At 39.2% G+C, this 20,756-nt stretch overlaps 1 protein-coding gene across 1 annotated transcript in view; it reads left to right on the forward strand.

The window, feature by feature from the left end:
• The first annotated feature begins 270 nt into the window (after positions 1-270).
• Positions 271-20,756, forward strand: part of LOC129249872 (protein yellow) — a 90,431-nt gene continuing 69,945 nt past the window's right edge. The window contains exon 1 of the mRNA XM_054889545.1: positions 271-924. Coding sequence (XP_054745520.1) covers positions 470-924 — 455 coding nt within the window. The 5' untranslated portion in view covers positions 271-469. The remainder of the gene's footprint in view (positions 925-20,756) is intronic.

The following is a 20,756-nucleotide window of genomic DNA, read 5'->3' on the forward strand; positions in this document are numbered from 1 at the left end:
CAATGACCTGAAACGAATAAAACTCGTCTTGAAAGAAAAAGTTTTACCTTTAACATAAGAAAATCAATGCTCAATATCCCACATATTACTGCTATTAATTCGCACACAGTTGTGCATACGTAAAAATACAATTATATTCGTCACAATTCGATATACATACAGCTTGCTGGGCACCCAACCAGACCAGTTTATTAGATTGCCCAATACCGGTACTTGTTGTTTGATATACTTTTTTGTTTTACTTTGTATTAGGTATATTTTAGAAATTTGAAAGTACCCATAAATATATCTCACTGCTTTAAGAAAACTTTGGCGATTGTAGTCATACTGTTACAAGCAATCGTTGTGATTATCTGATGGCTAAATTTACTCTTGCAAAGTAACGCAAATAGATTTGAGACTGCGCAAATGACAGCTTTTAAATTATAAAAGTTATTTGTGTTTTTGTTTTTTTCAAAATTAAGAAAAGATGTTTCAGTTAAAATGTTGTGCAAAATATAAGTTAGTGTCGAAAAAACTCGTTTTTGTACGGTTGTATTGGATACTTTGGTTATCTATTTTGGTTATTGTCAATCAAGCTAGCAGCGTGCGGATGCATGCGATATTGCCAACTACTGCCGGCTTCTATCAAAAATTTGGAAAATACTGTGGACATCAGGTGCACACCATTGCTCACTATTCTCCATCCGTAATCGGGCAAACGCTGGTCAAAAACAATTTTGCTCCTACTATATCCGCAAACTATACACACCCGCCTTATGAAAATGCGCTACCCAGTGGTGATGTTGGTGAAGGCGGCAATGAGGTAGTTGAGCCATCGTCACCAGTGGTAATAAGTGAAGCTTTGCAAATCGTGAACGAGTGGAAGTATTTAGATTTCGAATATCCAAGTTACGCACAGCGTCAACATGCCATTGCAAATCGGTAAGTTTTGTTCATAATAAATACTTCACATAACTGTGTTAAATCGTCAGGTTAAATACTGAAACCAAATACTCAACTAAAACTTAAAAGCGCACCTTCTGGAGGCTTATAGTTTTTATGTAATTTATTGTTAAAGTTGTTTAAGTGAGCGAAAAGTTAGTGCTGCGAGAGACCTCAAAAAGAAGTTCGACCGCAGGTTGAATTTTGCGGAGACGTTGACTAGAAGGATATTTGTAAATTTGTAGAATTTGGGTAGAACTTTTTCTTGCAGGGGGGCCTTCGACAGCGCTTCAAAAAAACTTTTATAAATTAAAACGTCATATGCGTGTGTATAGTAAAGGATGGTTAAATTTCAAGGGCCGATGTTGAATGTGAACCACACCTGAGCGTCAACGACACCGTTGGACTTCTTTCTTTGGGGTCATTTGAAAGAAAAGGTGTACTTCGATAAGCCAGCAACAATTCAAGAGCTAAAAGATGAGATAATTCGGCACATTAACAGCATAGAACCTCAATTACGCCTCAGCGCCATCGAAAACTTGGACTATCGGATGGAGGTGTGCCGCCGAGGCCGCAGAGGCCATATGGCCAATATTTTGTTTCATACGTAATTGAGCCATACCAATATTATCATAATAAAGAGAAATGATACTAATTTCATATAAAAATTTTATTTTCTTCAAAATCAACCCGGCCCTTGAAACTTAACCACCCTTTATGAAGTCACGTTAACCGCCGCCATTCCAATCATCAACACTATATTTCTATTTTTATTTGCAGGCAAATTGAAGTGAAGTTTATAAGAAAATATAGTTTAATGTGCCAAATTATAGTTAAGTCATTTTGTTTTTTCTTTATTTATTCAACCCTTCTTGTCTAAGAAACTAACAATAATGGAGCTAGAAAGGACGGGTTTCCAGTCTCCGATCCTTCGTAGCTGGGAGCCGGAAAGACCTAGTTTCTAGTTTCCCTTAAAGAATCCGTTATGCTGGTTGGGGATGCTTTTTTCGGGTGTGATAGATGTGGATGCGGGGAGTTGAAAAGGACGAGTTTCCAGTCTACGATTTTTCATAGCTGGGAGCCGAAAAGGCCTAGTTCCCAGTCTTCCCTAAAGCTTCCTTTGTCCCTCACGACGATTGTGTGCGGTTGATGAGGCCGTATTAAAAGTCAGAATGGCCGGGAGTCCGTTGCCTACGTGGACGGGCCCTCGTGCCAGATGAGATAATTAAGATGTGACAAAAGAATTATGGGGGTAAAAATAACGATGAAAATGTAAATCTGTATAAAATGCATGTACGAAAAAATTTCAGAAGTTTATTTATTTGCGAAGTTTATTTATTTATTTAGTTTTTACGGTCTTAAAACCTAATTTATATATTTATATGCTTATATGCTAAGTAGTACAATAATAATATTCCTATGTGTACAGTAAAACAAATTATAGTTTATAGTTATCAAGTACAGTTACAGCGTAATTTATAGTTTAACATTATACATATTCCTACTGCTTGAAAATGAAGGGTGTAGTTTCTATCTAATCGGCAACGTTTTACAATGATTTAATAGCAGCCTCTTGAAAGTGCTCATGTTAACAAATTTTTTTATTTTAGTTCGTAGCTCGATAAAACATTTTAATTCTTTGTAGAAAATATTTTTCTTATCAACCTCTGTTATAAACAGGGGTAGTCTAAAACTATTACTTTCCCTGAGTAAATATGAATGTGTTTCATTTATGTATCTAAAATTATCGCTCAGATAATACGGTAACTTGCCCTGCTTTATATTAAAAACGAATTTCATAGCGCGGTAAAATATTTGCTGTTTTACACTCAGCCAATTCAAGTCTCCGATCATTTCTTGTATGGGTGTATCATGACGCTTATTCAAAATGAATCGCATAGCTCTGTTTTGCATTTTTTGGAGTTTCTCAACTTGTGTGTCGCTAGCCATGAAAAAAATCGTTGGACAGTATATGAAATGCGGCTCAACTATTGATCTATAAACCAAACTTTTATAACTCTTTCCGATGTATTGGCATGATCTTTTCACGAGCCCAATTTTTTTCGCAATCTTATTAACGGTATATTCAACGTGGTCTTCAAATTTTAACTTATTATCTACATAAATTCCAAGATATTTAATTACTTTTACTTCTTCAATTCTCTCATTTTTTATTTGTAAGCTATGGTCCCCGAAGCTAACAATTATTGCTCTAGAAAGAATCATAAACTTTGTTGTTGTCACATTTTATTTACGCACAATCAATTGTATAAAGATCTTCTTGCATTTTTGTTACTGCTCTATGCAGATTTCTATCGCTGACTCTGACTGAGAGTATTGTCAGCGAATAGATTTATCTTGCAATATTTCAATGCTGTATTTATATTATTAATATAAACATTGAATAGTATGGGAGCTAGGACCGATCCCTGTGGTAAGCCAATTTCGACTCCTACCTTTCTTGAAATCGATGAGTTTATAAGCGTTTGTTGCTTCCGGTCTGACAAGAAACTACGGAACCATCAAGTTCAGTGTTCTCTACACCAATATATTCCAATTTTTTTTAACAATATTTCCCGATCAGTCTCGAAAGCTCTTGTAAGGTCAATAAATACTGCTACTACATTCATTTTGGAACAGAGGTCTTCTTTCCACTGCGACAGTACCAAGTTAAGCGCAGTTTCGCATGAATGTTTTGCCCTGAAACCGGATTGCTCCTTTATGAAAATATTATTGGACTCAATATAGAGTATTAGTTGGTTTTTAACCACCGTTTCTAATATTTTTTCCAAATTAGGAAGTGTGTTTATAGGTCCTCAGTTTTTATAGTATTTTTCACCTTCTTTACTAGTACTATGTTGGAAGTTTTCCATTCCATAGGTACTGTTCTAGACCTAAGACTACTATTTACTAGTAAGGCGTAAAAGTGACCCATATACTATATTTCACTGAATCCTTAATTACCCCTTCTGATAAAAAGTTATTTCCATCCAATTTGCTTTTTGATTTCCTAACAATATGAACGATATCATCTGTGCTAATTTCTTCAAATTTAAACGTAGTTGAGAGTTCTTCCTGCCTTATCAATTCAGAAGCAACATTTTCTATGTTGCTATTTATGTGAATAATACTATCCACAAAGAATTCATTTAATTTATTAGCCATCTCGCTATTATTTCTATATATGTAGTTCCCCATTGATAAGCACCTCTTCAATGTTTTTTGTTATCTGCCCATTTGTTTTGAACCTGTGTTCCATATACTGAATTTTTTTAACTTTAACCATTCTCTTGTATATTTTCTTTATTTCGTTGTATTCTACCCACTCTCCTAACATAATGGCTTTTTGATGAAATGTATACTTTTTTAATTCGTTTCGACTAATTCTTTATCATACCATTTATTCTTAATTTTAATGTAAATTTGCTTTTTAGTAGTTAAGTTTTTCATTATGGACATCAGACAACTGCTAATCCTTTCTTGCATAACATCAGTGGTATGGGTACAGGTAGATATTTTTACGCGAATTGTAATCGTTAGGTTAAGCGCAAGCACAATTTGAATTTTGAAGGGGTGAAGTCTAAGCCGGTTTTATGATTCCCAGTGCAGCAGCTCCCGTGCGCACGGGCTGACGGGGAACCATCGCATCCACGAACGAATCCATGCCCCAATTGGGGCATAATGTAAACGTCGAATATTGAAACGTGAACAAAATTTGGCACACGAATTATTGGGGCAAACCTTAAATTCAAACCGGTACTTAGGTCGCTGACATGATTACAGTGGACGGCTTATTGTGGCTCTTAGTTTTCAAGGTTGATGAGCAGCACATAGCTTATGTTCAAATCATAATAAAATAAAATTATTCCAACAATATTTACTTTTTGTTTTATCATTCTCTGTTCTCAAGATCTTAAAACATACCCAAGTGAATTACTCAAGCTTGCAGAAATTTACTCCGATTCTGTCCAATACCACCATTTTCACTTAAACCAATTCGTATAGGTGTCTAGGTACTTTGTGAAAGCGTAAATTCGAAATCACCCCGCCGACCCACGAGCATAGCGGTTCTGTGAGAAAAAATATGCCTGGTAAACGCTCGTGAAGCCTGCAGTCGTTCACAATATGTGCGATAGATTATTGCGGGTTCATTCACATAACTGTGAAAACTCGCGGTCGCCCTCCAGTGAAAATGTATATTGCCATTTTCGTGTGTTTCGCTTCAAAGGCAGTTCACTTAGGAATGCATCTGACTTATCTGCTGATAAATGTATTTTCGCACTCGAAACGTTCATTGGAGCCCAGGGGATACCAGCCACAATATACTGCGAAAACGCGACGAACTTTTTCGGTGCAAAGAGGGAACTGAGGTGGCTCCCGGAAGCCTTTGTGAAGCAGAAGTTGGAGACTAACCAATACGCCACCGACGAAGGATTCAACTTCGCCTTCATTCCTGCAAGGGGGCACCACTTTGGCGATCTTCGGGAAGCAGTGATGAAGTCGGCAAAACATGTGCTGATGGGCGTCGCAGACAACGCACCGTTAATCGTCGCATAAGCCCTAACGCTTCTCTTCGAGATAGAAGCGCTATAGAACTCGCGACCGTTCACACCACTGGTTTTCCCTTGCAAGCTTTGCCATCAGAGAAATCGCCTGACAACTTCATCAGCTGCTTAAGGAGATAGCAGCCTGTTTGCTTTTTCAAGCAACAATTTTGGCGCGGGTGGTCTAAGAGTTACCTGCTGGGCCTTCAGCTGCGCAATAAATGAGTTCACCCGCAGCCCAACGTCCAGCTAGGCCAAAAGGGTCCAATAACCACAATCACTCCTGAAGCGGACAAGGTGACAACTAGGTCTGGAAAAGTGAGACGACCTGCGTTCCCGGTTGACAACAAAAATGTAAAGATATGTGATTCTTGAAGGTAGCCAGTGTAAAGTCAGAATGTAACAAAAATTTAAATAAAAAACTTTCCTTTAACATTAACTTATATTACGTTCTTCTCGCTTTTTTGTTGTTGTTTTTTCTTTGTTTTTTTAACGGGACAGACTAGCAAGTAAAGCACTCAGACACAATTAAGTCCATTGTATTGCACTCGGTTTCCTTTAAATCTATCCTCGGAGGTTGAGTCTGAGTAGATCTTGTGGTGTTAAGGAAGCAAGGTGGTCGCTTCTTAACACATCAGTGCCAAAGACCTCAAGCCTGATTCCAGCGAAGGTCGGGCAGACGCACCGAAAGTGGTCCGCCACCTCATCCTCCTATCTACATGCTGGGCAGAGTGCACTCTCTGAGATGTCTACCTTTTCAATGTGCTTCGCCCAAAAAGTGGCCCTACAATAGTCCAACCAGCTGCTACAGTTCCTTCTGCTTTATGTCAGGAGGATCGGTGACAACCGGTCGGAAATGACAGGTAACATCAGTTTTGTCAATCCGCAGCCTCTCCCAGCCTTCCCGGCTCGCTTGTGGGTCAGAGTAATTCGTTTGCTAATCGTGGTTTTGATGGCTGCAGAAGGCAGTGTCAGAACGGGTTCCAGGCCAAGGAAGTTGGCCTCATAGCCCATTCTAAATAAAAAGCTGATATATCGTTACCCACGATACCCACGTGTCCCTGGACCCATGTTTGCATCAGCGTATTATGTCTGCGAACATAGTTCAACCTGGATTTACAGTACTCAACTACCTTTCAAGTGGTTGAAGGGCTGTCTAAGGCCATGAGCGCAGCTTGGCTGTTGCTGCAGACACACATAAATCTGCCTCATGAACTGTTTTCTACAACAAAGTTCATCGCTGCTTGAACAGCATACACCTCTGCTTGGAACACAGATGCGTGAATTCCAGGGGCAAAGCGTAGTTTTGTCCCGCTGGATTTCACGTAGACACCAGAGCTGAAACTGTGCTCGGTCCTGAAGCCATCCGTGAAAATGCGAGAACAGTGTTTGCCGGGCTCATTTTCTGAGTTTGACCACAATTCAGCCTCTGGCAGCAACACACTGTATCTCTTGTCAAGTACGATTCTTGATGGCATGGAGTCAAGGAGTATGACGAGGATCGTTGGATCGAAGTCCATGCCAACTCTGTTGTCAGATGGCCTTCAAGGCCTCTCTTTGGATGGAAACATCAAGTGGTGGTAGACTTACTAGGGCAACTAATGCGGGACCTGAAGTAATCGGAAAAGTTCCGGTGCAACAGATGGCCGCAGTGCGTTGTAGTCTAGATAAGGTCCTCTTGACTCCCACGAGAGAGAGTCTACATACTCATCCGACACCCTTGCACTGTCAGAAAGCTGTCAGTGCTTTGGATGTTTTTGTTTCAACGTTAACTATCAAGGATTACTCAAAGATATTTGATTTCTTTCGATAGCCAGATTGTGACCCCTTTTAGCTTAGGCAGAACGAGTCCATCAAGGTTCCTCCTTTTGGTAATGAGGGCAATACCAGTGTTGGTAGGGTTTGCCGATAGCACTGTCGCACAGCACCAAGTGTCTGAGTTTTCTGCACTTCTCTACATTTCTTCATAAGCGAAGGGCCTGTTACAAAACAAGCAAAGTCGTCCGCATATGGTTGTACGTAGACTCACGCATCGTTTAAGGTGGTGAGTAGAGGATCGATCACCATGCACCAGAGCAATAGAGACAGCACACTGTCCTGGGGGTAACCTGTATTAACCCCGAATGACACCCGCTGTCTTCCCCTGCTCGCACCGTGACGATTCTTTGGGCCAGCATCGGACGAATCCAATTCACTAGCACCCGTGCCTACCAGAAGAGCTGTACATACTAACAAAAGTGGCATTATCAAATGCCACTTCTATATCCAAAAAGATGCCCATAGCGTAGTCCCTCCTGTCCATGGCTAGCTCCATCCTAGCAACAATGTTTTGAAGTGTCGACTCGCAGGATTTTCCACTTTAGCTTTACTTACCTGTCGCTATTTGCTTTCGTTCGTTTACTCTCCTTTTACTAACTTTTTTTATTTCTATTTACCTATCCTTTCCATTTACTTATCTGTACTTACTCCAACTTTCCACTTACTGTTCCTTCGTCTCCCTTATTCCTCTTATCCTAGTTTTAAGTAGTAGTATATTCTGTCAAAAAAGTAGCGGGAATTGTTATTTTGACACCTTCAAAACAGGCTCCATTCGAAGCAATACATATAGTCCAACGATTAGACCAGTCATCAAAGCACCTTTTAAATGAGTTTGAAGAGATCTTCTTCAGCGGATTCTCCTTAAAGGCCTCTATGGACTCAAAGCGACATCCGCAGAGTGGCAATTTAAGTTTTGGGGAAAGGAAAAAGTCAGAGGGCGCTGAATACGGTGGTTGTTCGATATTTGTCGAGTTTTTGGTCAAAAAAGTGTCCACAATATGAACCTTGTGAGACGGTGCGTTATCATGGATCTTGCCATGAGTTTTCTTTCCACAAATTGGACCCTTTCCTATGCACTAAGTCGGATAACATTCAAATAATGTTCTTTATTTACCGTAAAACCATTTGGAACGAATTCCGAGTACACAACACCATGATAATCAGAGAAAACGAGTAGCATGACTTTCATTTGACCGACTTTGATGCGGTTTTTTGGATTTTGGCTCATGTGGATAGCGCCATTCCACCGCCTGTTGACTGGTTTGCATGTCAAACTCATATACTCACGTCTCATCACCTGCTATAGTGCGTTGAAAAGACGTTGGGTCCCAATTCATTTGCTCAAGACATGCTTCAGCCACCCTCTTCGGATGAATTTTTTTAAAGAAATTCAACACTCTTGGAACGAGTCGAGCAGCCACGCGTCTCATGCCCAATTGATGGTGTAAAATGTTGCGAATTGATTCGTAAGACATGCTAAGATCACAAGGTACCCACCTCAAACTTAAATGATGGTTTTCCAGCACCATTTCCTTGACTTTGTCGACGTTTTCATCCGTTAGACATATGTTTAACGAGCCCTTTTTTTAACAGAATGTGTAATACGAGTAATAGAAAATAATAATTGAATGGTGCAATCTGACTAGTGCGGTTAACACTTTCTTAGTTCACTTCCAGGAAATATTCTGTAAATTTCGTGTCTCCCAAAACTAATACTTTAGCTTCAGCAGGAGCCATATCGAATTTTCATCTGAAATATGTCATTTTATCTGAGAAATTGTATAACTGGGTTGAGGAAAAGAAATTATTTTTCAATTTTAGACTGCGTTTTCATACCGTTAAATTCTTGACTATACGTGTGATTTAGCTTTCATGAATAAAGAAAGTGAACGTCAGCTGGCGCACCCGCGGTGGGTGTGATTGTGGGAGGGTACGAAACGTGTCGAAAAAAATTTTTTACCAACTCATTTAATACCGGCTGAAGTTTACATTTAGTATAGTAAAAAAAAAAATCAGCAGCGCCGTAGAGGGGGAAAATACGTCAGCTAAACAGGCGAACTTGTAAAATAAATTAAAACAGTAAAACTACTTTATGCCGATTGAAATTTTTTTACATAATTTTATACATATATGAAAATATAATAATCATGGTCACCTGCGTTTATAGCGGTGGGAAGACCATCAGCCGAAGCAAGAATGTATCATTGCGTTCATACATCTCGGCGGCGCCCGGAATTTTCAATGCTGACTATTTTTTGACGTGATAACGTCTTTTAATTCGATTTAGCCGGCTGCACGCACGAAAAAATGTACCGTTACCTTGCTCAATCGTCGTTACCTTGCTCATGGTCGTTACCTTGCAGGAACTGCAAGCGAAAGCGCGAAACGAACGACAAAGCAAACAAAGCAAACGAACGGCAACGTTCGACATCTTGCTCTCTCCTACTTAAGTGAGCGTATATATGTATCTATATGCGCATATGTACATATATAAATTCACGTATTTGTATTTGCATATCCCTTCTTATTGATTATTATTAATTTGATTTACTTGAAGAATTTAAAACACAACCAAGTGTATCATCATCGTTACCGAATTTATAATTAGTGAGGACTAGTTGTTAATAATACCTGTTGTTTTGATGTCATTATTATTAATTTTTTTATTATATATGAAGGAAAATATGTATGGTAATATTTACCACATACCTTATAAGATATGTTTTATACTAATATATGTATATAAACATGCATATACAAATACAATTTCGCGCAATTTTCAAAAAGAACAAATCAATATGTAAAGATGAATACAAATCATATGGACATGTCAAATGTACGAATCTATTCTGTATGCAAGCAAATGTAAGCTAAGTGCTTGAACTGCAAGCGAGAGCGCGGAACGAACGACAAAGAGCACGTTCGGCCCCCGCGTTCGGCAACGTTCGACATCTGGCTCTGTCCTACTTGAGTGAGCATATATATGGATGTATATGCGCATTTGTATATAAATTCACATACTTGTATTTGCATATGCCTTCTTCCTGTGTGCATTGTAATGAACCCTTTCTCTGTTGAGAATAGGACGATGATAGAAAAAGTAGGAAATGAAAGGGAGTGTTTCGAGTGTAAAGTGTCTTGAAAAAGGCAAATCGATGATGTTGCCTCTTAGTGTTGTTGGCTTATTAACGTCTGATGCACAATCGAAATTGAGTATATCTTTCATGAATTTGATAAATGTTTCGTCATTTTTCACGTTTGTGTAAATGTAACTTGACCTATTCCATTGCGATTCCATTTACCTCCTACTCTCCTCTATATCCATACAAAATATCTATCAAACAAATAAAATTAAAATTTTGTTTTGAAAATTGCAACCATTACATCAGTATTTTCTTATGACGTTGTCACGTTAAACTATCGTCAGTAAACCGACTTTACAGACAACCTCTTTTTTTTTTATTCTATATTACTAAATGTCAACAATACACAAAACAAATTTCAGCCGGTATTAAATGAGTTGTTAAAAATTTTTTTTCGACACGTTTCGCAATATCCCACGCACGTACCCACCACTACCGGACCAGCTGACGGTTGGTGGGGTCTGCTTTCAGTATTAAAATCAGTCGGCATAAAATGATGAGGTCAAAATGACCCCTGGCTCCCGGACTATTAGTTGACTATTTTTGACTGACTCTCTGTTTTAATTTAACTTTCCCAATAATTGCAAATATTTAATTCCTGGTGGCAGTTTTAGTTTTCAAGCTAAGTTCTCAGTTATGAAATGTTCCAACCAATAACTAATAGCTCTTAATTTGAATAGCTCTGGCACCAAAAAAACAGGCGCCATTAACTTATATTATAACGAAGTTACATAACCAATATTTGGGACTACTGTATTATATTATGTACTATTTTGTATTTCGAATCCATTCCTTTTATTTTCCCATTCTCCCGTAATAGATTAATATTTTATTAATATATATCTTGAGAGATTTTCAAATTAATAAAAAGTTCCCAAAATATGTAACATTTTGAAACAGGGGTTCAGTTTTTTTTTTCTTTTGTTGGTTCCCCACCTTTTTGTTATGAGTACCAATGCGAACTTCTGAGCATTTTTAGCGAATCATGATTGTTCAGAGTGCCACTGCATAATTAATGTAGTGGGTGAACAGTGTTTAGTTTTGCAAATACCTATGTTACATTTTACCTTACTTATCTAATAAAGCTGTGCAATAAACACACTCTGATTTTGGCTTTCACGCATTGCACAACTGCATATCATATATTGTGTTGTTTTCTTTCGCTATTATATTTCTTTTGCTATTCAATCGAGCGCAAAAAATCTTGCGCGACGACTACATTTTTGGTGACCCCAACGTGATGACATGGGCACCGCTATTTGTGATTTTGCTGTAAAACGTGAAATTCATCTACATACAGTTAATAACATAAATAAGTATACAGGAGCCTGATTTATGGAACTGTTTGACGCTAACGCTTTCCTTAATGTGTAATCAAAATATTTTACGCATGGTAATTGTGTACTGGGATAAGCTTTCATATACGCCTTAATTGAGCTGTAAATTTTATGTACCGTTATCCACGCTTTGCTTTGTCTTTGATGCCAGCGAAATTTATCACAAAGTTAGTACAGTACAATCGTGATAGTCCGACATTTCTTAATCCGACACGTTCGGTAATCCGACAACCTCATAACGTCTATGGATGCAATTGGCATTATTTTATTTTGATCAGTCGTAGCAGAGCAGCAGAAGGGGTTTGTGTTTTGTTTCCCGGTCACAACGTATTTGTCATTAAATTTGAACGACGCCAGTTCTCTCGCGATTTCTGACGGTGTTGATGTGATTTTTTTCTGTCTTTTCGTATCATTAAATGGAACCTTCGGTAGTCCGGAATATTTGATAATCCGACAACGAGTCGGTCCCGTATGTGTCGGACTATCACGATTGGACTGTATACAGCAAACGATTGTTCAGTTAGCATAACATTTATTTTTATGCATTGATTAAAAAAGTTAAAACTATTAAAAGGAAATAACTAAAGTGAGTATACAAATTTAGTACGTTTTGTATTAATTTTTCCGACATTTTTAGTAATGGCATCAAGAGGAAAAGAGCTTTCTGATGATTTAAAAAAACTGATTATAAAATTACACAAGGAACATAAATCATTGCGAGAAATCGCTCGTTTTATAGATGGGAGTTTTGCTACAGTTCAAAATATTGTGAACAAATATAAAAGTGCGGGAAGCACCACTAATAATGAGCATTGTGGGCGTCTCCCGCTCTTAAGCCCCAGAGAAAAAAGCTTAGTCGTACGGAAAATCAGGACAAACCCCAAAGTATGTGCCCTCGGATACCAACCCCATAGAACATTTATGGGAACATTTAAAGCGACAAATACGTAAACATCCGATTAGAAATAAGGAACAACTGAAAAGAGGAATGGAATAAAATTTGTATTTGTATTTTATTCATGTAAATAAAACACAATTTTGTTATAACTTAGGTTGTTTGAAGGAATGGATTGGGGGAAAATTGAAAACGTGTCCGGTGTATACTTACTTCTGTTACTAACTGTACATAAGTACCATACACAAATCTCGCGAACAGTTAACTGAGTGGAGCCGTTTGTTTTTCGTTCTTCGCCATGCAAACAAGCACCATGTACTAATATTTTGAAATCATCAGAAAACTTTTGGAGTTTTCAATAGAGAAGCGGACTAATTTTTAAGAAATGTTGTTCTTAAGGGGGGGGGGGGGGGGGGTAACGTTAATTCATGGAAAAAAGGCACATTTTTATGATTTTTTTTTGATGACACAGTTAAAATTTATTCGTCAAATCTTTTACTACATAAAACTATAGCATTTGAAGTATATTTTGTGAAATTTTCATCCAAAAATATTTAAAAATACCGCAATGGCAGAAATTATTCGGACGCATCTCAAAAAAAAGTAGTTTTGCGGTGCCCCTCATAACTCGGTGTTAAATCATCTGAAATCAAAAAACCAAAGTTATTTCGTTAGATAATCGTTTTCTCCGGGTAACGCCGAGAGGGTTTTTTGAAATTAAAATTTTTTCGATTTTTGGGAACACATTAAAGTCAAAAACACGATTTTCGCGTAAAAAATCGGTGAATTAGTTACCGTAAACACAAAAGTATCAACAAATTCGAAAAAAACTCTTCGGCGTTACCTTGTAAAACATCTACAGAAAAAGTGTTCAAAATTTCAAAAGGATCGGTGCAGTAGTTTGAAAGTTATGAGGGGCACCGACTTTGGCGCGCGGTTGAGCCAGGTAGGTAGCAACACTTACATGGCTGTATCTTTGTAAGTTTTGCTCCGATTCATCTAAAATTTTCACAAAATATTCTTGAAAGGTTCTTCATTTAAAAAACCAAATAAAAAAAAATGCACAAAGAAAAATTTACGTTACCCCCCCCTTAAAACGGAAAGCGTAGACTTAATACGCCAACTCAACTTAAGAGGTCCCGGTGGTCTAGAACTCGTAAATGTATGGTATTTTCAGGAATGTTCTTTTACAATAAAGAAATTAAAAACAATATTTAAATTTTTTAGACTTTTTATTTAGCTTCATTCACATGACAAAAAAAAATTAATTTTAATAATTTTAAAAATGCCGCTGAAGTTGACCCTCCCGAAAAATTGGACCTGGACGGTGTTGTCCATTTTGGCTCTTCTATTTATCTGAAACACAAAAACCAAAACAATTATTAATAAGTATGACTGTAGCTATGTCCCGCTACTAGAATTAAAAAAAAATTGACAAGATGGAGCGGTTTTGAATTTGACAATCTGAAAATCGGGATTTTTTTTGAGTTTTTTAATAAAAAAAAATAAACGAAATAATTGAAATATCGTAATAATACGATTGTAGTACGGGCGAGAGCCATTGATGTTGCGAGCAACATATTAAAATTTCAGACGAATTGTTTGAATAGGACCTATCGAACTTGACGCCAACAATCGTAAAACAAGGTAAATTACCATCCAATGTCGTCAACGACGAATCAACCACCACAGGGGTAGCCATCCGTCGTCATAGTGAAACAGCCATGGTGGCGCCTACCAGAATTACAGCTACCAAAATTTGGCGGAGCATACACAGAGTAGCATGTTTCAAACGATTGTTAACAATGATTCTGAGCTTTCAAGTCTGGACTTGCGATCCTGCTTAAGGGAGGAAATTCGTGATGAAAATTATATAACTGCATTGAACTTACTTGTTGAAAGATTTGATAAACGACGTTTAATTTGTCAGGCGCACATTCATGAGCTGTTCAAGTTGCAAAGGGTGAGTCCGAATAGACTATGGTCGCTTGTGGCCAATGTTGTATCACATGTTCGAGCTTTGCAGTCACTGGGCACCTCCGTACAAATAGCCCATTGTTTGCTCTAACACTTTACTGTACAGAGATTGGATGCCACCACGCACACGCTATGGGAAGAACGAGTTTCCGCTGAAAGGATGCCAACTTGGACGGACATGGCTATTTTTTTTTTAGAAGAGAGGCCAAATAATACAAAATGTAGCCCACGCTATGGTAACGAAGTCAGGTTGCTCAGGTGAGCAATGTCAAGTATAGAAAAACCTCGTATCAAAGACTGGTCAAAAAATCTGTGTCGTCTGTAATAAGCCTGATCACGTCATCTACTCCTGCCCCGTGTTTGCCAGTATTAGTCCGAATGAACGCTGTAAGAAAGCAAAGAACGTTATTTTGTGTATTAACTGTCTTAAACCAGGCCATCAGGACAGCAGTGCACATAATCTGCATGTCGCCGTTGCTCATTCGTGCACCATACGCTACTGTATTTTAATCAGACAAATCTCAGGCCACCTTGCAACTGTAATTGTTTTAATTCGCAATTATGTCGGTTCTCTCGTGCCATGCTCGATTACGCTTCACAACTTAATTTTACAGTAACTACCATATACTGCAGTGGTCGCCAACCTTTTCAATGTGTTGAGCTATTTTCAAGATTTTGAAATAAACAGCGAGCTACTTGCACAAGCCAACATAAATTAAATAACACACAGTTATATTCGACATACAATACATGTATTTATTTTACTAATATACGTTCTATATATAATAAACTTATGACTTATAGTGCTTATACTTATGCATAACTACATCCATGTTCACACCTATCAATCGTAACAAAATTTTTTGCAGTCATAATGGCAAATCACAAGCGACTTAAAAAAACAACAAAACAGTAATAGTACATTATTATATAAATAAAATATGGGCAGATAAAAAGAGCATATTTAATGATAAGGTTGACATTCTGACTCATCGGTAATTTTTTTAATATTTGCAGTATAATTTGATACAGTCATTCGAATACAGTTATCCAAATGCATATCTGTAAGCCGATTGCGGTATTTATTTTTAATGAATTTCATATTGGAAAAAGAAGATTCACACAAATAAGTTGAACTGGATAACGCTTTCACTTTCAACGCAACACGACATAAAACTGAATACTTATCTTTACTTACTAAAGTCCATATACATTTTGTATTTGAACCTAAAGATTTTAAAGTCAAGTCACTTTGAAAAGCAATCAGTTCCATTTCTGTCACAGCAATGTCTTCGGCAAAGTTGTTCATAACACAAGTTGCAAACTGTTGTATATCAATGTCCATGAAGGGTGAAACAACAAATTGCGTCACTGAAGCAATTTTGCTGAATTCCTTGAAACGATTGTTGAAGTTTTCCTTCAAGTTAGAAACTATTTCCATATGATATTTACTGACATAGGGCTCTAATAGATTTTTGGATATCTTTTCGGGAATGGGAAAAGACTTAGTATCGCGGTTTTTTAGGTTTTGGTTTGTTCCCAAAATTCAAGTTTTGTAATAAATGCATTTATATCAGAAATCATTTCCGCCAATTCTTTATCCCTGCCTTGAAGCTGCAAGTTAAGCTCATTTAATTTCTCTGTAATGTCCACAAGAAAACCAAAATCTTTGAGCCAAGCCGAATTTTCCAGTTCATTAATCGGTTCATCGCGTTCTTTGAAAAATTGGAGTATAGCAGGCAGGACATCATTGAAACGTTTGAGCACTCGTCCTCTGCTTAACCATCGCACTTCAGAGTGAAGAAGTAGCTCTCCGTATTGACAGTCAATTTCATCAGCCAAGGTTTTAAATAATCTTCTTTGTAACGCTTGAGCTCTAATCTTGTTCACAATTTTCACCACCAGTTAAATAACGTTGTTCAAGTTTAGAAAATTTCCACATAATGCTTGCTGATGTATAATACAGTGGTAACTAAGAAATTGTGGAAAACTTTCATCCTTATGACATAGCGCCACGAGCCCCTTATCACAACCCACCATAGCTGGAGCACCGTCAGTTGTCAGGCCTACCATTTTTGATATTGGAATTTTCTCAGAAGAGATGAAATTTTTTAAATGAGAAAACAGCTCTAGCCCAGTAGTATGTCCTTTGAGTGGAATAGACTTCAAAAGATCTTCTTTAATTGTAAAATCACTAAAAGCCATCCTGACAAATATGGCCATCTGTGAGGTGTCAACTACATCTGTTGATTCATCCAGTTGCAGTGAAAAATAAATACAGTTATCTAAGTCACTTTCTAACTGTAAAAAAATATCATTGCTCATTACTTTTACTCGCCTCATCACTGTATTAGCAGAAAGTTGCATAGATTTTATAGCAGACACTATTTCGTCTTTATTTCTAAAGTTGGCGAATAAAGAATCTGCAGCTTCCAAAAATGCTTGTTTTATGATTTCCCCGTCTTTATAAGGTTTTTTCTTTTGTGCAATTATCTGGAAAACACGATAAGATGCTTCAGTTGCAGCCTTATTTTTTCGATTGTTTTCAAAAATATTGACTGTTGTCCAATTAACTGGATTTTTAAATGTTTCAGGTTTTCTTTTCTGGTGCCTCTCAATATTTCCTTTTTTAGGAACTGGCACAGATGTAACAAACAAACACCTTTGCCTTTAACTTCTGTGAAGAAGTATTGTTCTTCCCATTCCGAATGGAAATGGTATGTCTTCGCCTTCTTACTACTGCTTGCAATAATGTTTCGAACTCTAACCCAACCGCTGCACGCAGAACGTTGATAATGCCGTTCAGTATTAAACCGAGCGCAATGTCGACGTGCATTGCGCATATATAAAGTCAAAAAATTCTCGAACACGCTAATCGGTTCCTGCCGATCCTAGAACAGAGACGCGACTTCGCGTCGTGTTTGTCGGCGCGAAATCGCTTGCCGCAGGGTCGCCGCTGTTTATCTATTTATTATGAAAATTTCTGAAATTTGCTAATACTGGTATGATTTTCAGACTTTTGGATTTTTTGCAACGTGAGCAGCGCGAGCTACCAGAATTGCCTTTGCGAGCTACCGGTAGCTGGCGATCGACGGGTTGGCGACCACTGATATACTGGCTAGTCAATTCTTCTTCTTCTTAATTGGCGCGATAACCGCTTACGCGATTTACGCCGAGTTTAACAAAGCGCGTCAGTTCTTTCTTTCTCGTGCTAATCGGCGCCAATTGGACGCACCAAATGAAGCCAAGTCCTTCTCCACCTGATCTTTCCAACGCAGAGGAGACCTTCCTCTTCCTCTGCTACCACCAGCTGGTACCGCATCGAATTCGGACGACATGACCCAGCCAACGTAGCCGCTGGATCTCTATTCGCTGCGCTATGTCTATGTCGACGCGATATTCGCCGTTGCCAACGTACAAAGGTCCAAAAATCTTACGCAGAATCTTTCTCTCATATACTCCAAGCGTAACTTCATCGGATGTTGTCATCGTCCCCGCTTCTACGCCATACATTAGGACGGGCATGAGGAGAGTCTTGTAGAGTGTTAGGTAGCTCTTGTTGGCTAGAGAGATTCTACGTTGGATTTCCAGGCTGACAATTTTATCGGTGTTAATGCTGGTTCCTAAGTATACGAAGTCCTTTACAACCTCGAAATCAAAACTGTCAAGAGTCACGTGGGTGCCGATACGCGAGTGCGCCGACGGTTTGTTTGAAGACAGGAGATATTCCGTTTTGTCGTCGTTCAGTACCAGACCCATTCGCTTTGCCTCTTTATCCAGTTTGGAGAAGGCAGAACTAACAGCGCGGTTGTTACGGCCGATGATGTCAATATCATCGACTTACGCGAACATTTGTACGCTCTTATAAAATATTGTGCCTGAGCGATTAAGTTCTGCAACATCAGGTTAAAGAAGTCACACGGCAGCGAGTCACCCTGACTGAAACCTCGTTTGGTATCAAACAGCTCGGAGAGTCCTTCCCAATTCTGATGGCGCTGCTGGTGTTGAGCAACGTCATCTTGCGTAGCCGTATTAGTTTTGTGGGGATACCGAATTCAGACATAGCGACATACAGGTAACTCCTTTCCGTACTGTCGAATGCAGCTTTGAAGTCGACGAAAATATCGTGAGTGTCGATTCTCCTTTCATGGGTATTTTCTAAAATTTGGCGCATTGTAAATATTTGGTCGATGGTAGACTTTCCAGGTCTAAAGCCACACTGATAAGGTCCAATCAGTTGGTTGACGGTGTGCCTCAGCCTTTCACACAATATGCTCGCTAGAACCTTATTGGCTATATCTAGATGACTAATCCCGCGGTAATTGCCGCAGATTGCAGGATCGCTCTTCTTATGGATTGGGCAGAGCACACTTAAATTCCAATCGGTAGACATGCTTTCATCCGACCATATTTTGCATAGAAGCTGATGCCGCACCTTACCAGCTCCTCGCCGACATGTTTGAATAGCTCAACCGGCAGTCCGTCGGCGCCCGCGGCTCTATTGTTCTTCAGCCGAGTTATTGCTATTCTGACCTCGTCAGGGTCGGGTAGCGGAAAGTGAATTCCGTCGTCGACGATTGAGGTATCGGGGTCTTCACATTCTCGCTGACATGCGCAGCTGTCACTGTTTAACCGGTTCGAGAAGTGTTCCCTCCATAATTTAAGAATGCTCTGGATTTCAGTCACCAGTTCGTCGTCTTTGTTCTTACAGGAAAACGCCCCGGTCTTCAGACCCTCTGTGAGCCGCCGAAGTTTCTGGTAGAATTTTTGGGCGTTGTTCCTGTTGGCCAGCAACCCAAGCTTTTCGCACTCACGTATTTCGGCCTCTCGTTTCTTTTGTCGGATAATTCGTCTCTCTTCCTTTTTTAACTCTCTGTAGCGATCCCACATGGCTCGCGTTGCGCCTGATCGCAGCGTAGCTCTACAGGCGGCATCCTTTCTTCCTGCGGCAGCATGACATTCCTCGTCGTACTAACTGTTTTTCAAACTCGCCGCAGTCCGATTTCTTTTTCGGCGGCGGTACGTAGGGAACGAGAAATGTTGCTCCATTGCTCGTGCATGCCAGTTTGTCGGGCAATGCTCTCTGAGAGTAGGAGTGAGAGTCGAGTGGCGAATCTTCTGGCTGTCTGTTGTAATTGCAGCTTTTCGATGTTGAACATTCTTTGCATAGGTAGATGAATGTTTTTTGCTGCACAGAGGCGTGTGCGCAATTTGGCTGCAACAAGGTAATGAGCCTAGTTGATTTTGGGTCCTCGGATCGTACGTAAAACTAAAACAATAGAAGCGTGTCTCCCATCTATCACAACATGATCGATCTGGTTTCGCGTTTTTCGATCAGGAGACAGCCAGGTGGCTTGCCGTATCTTTTTATGCTGGAATCTGGTGCTGCAGACTACCGTGTTTCAAATTCCGGCGAAGTCGATCAGCCTCTGTTCCTTACCGGATGTTTCGTTGTGCACGCTGAATTTTCCGACTGTGGGACCAAAAAATCCATCCTTGCCCACCCTGGCGTTGAAGTCGTCAAGCACGATTTTTATGTCGTGGCGGGGGCAGTCCTCATAGGAACGTTCCAAGCGCTCATAGAAGGAATCTTTGGTCGCATCGCCTTCTCTTCCATCGAGGCGTGGGCGCAAATGAGCGAGATGTTACAGAATAGGTCTTTGATGCGGATTATTGCGAGGCGTTCGTCCGCCGGAGTAAACGACAGTACTTGGTGACGAAGTCTGTCTCCCACAACAAATCCGACACCGAAATTGCGCTCCTTTACATGGCAGCCGTAGTAGGCGTCGCAAGGTCTATGGTTTTCTTGTCTTACCCCAGTGATGTCAGCCTTTACTCTCACGAGGACATCAAATGGCTAGTCAATTACAGATCAGAAAATCTAGGTTATTAGTGACAGTTTCGGGCATTGGAGATTCGTAATCAACTTCAGCGTAAAGATGTTAATTCAGTCGTTACATAGCACCTTCACTACGATAATAGATGCGGCCATAACTCGAATGATCACCGATTTCGAACCAAATTATTCACTTCACATCACTCATTGGGTAATTCCGGCGAAGGTAACTTTGGCAGATCTCGAATTGCACAAGGATCAACTTGTTTGGCTGGGTTGTGT

This window comes from Anastrepha obliqua, chromosome 6 (genome assembly GCF_027943255.1).
Source record: "Anastrepha obliqua isolate idAnaObli1 chromosome 6, idAnaObli1_1.0, whole genome shotgun sequence".
Classification (NCBI taxonomy): Eukaryota; Metazoa; Arthropoda; class Insecta; order Diptera; family Tephritidae; genus Anastrepha; species Anastrepha obliqua.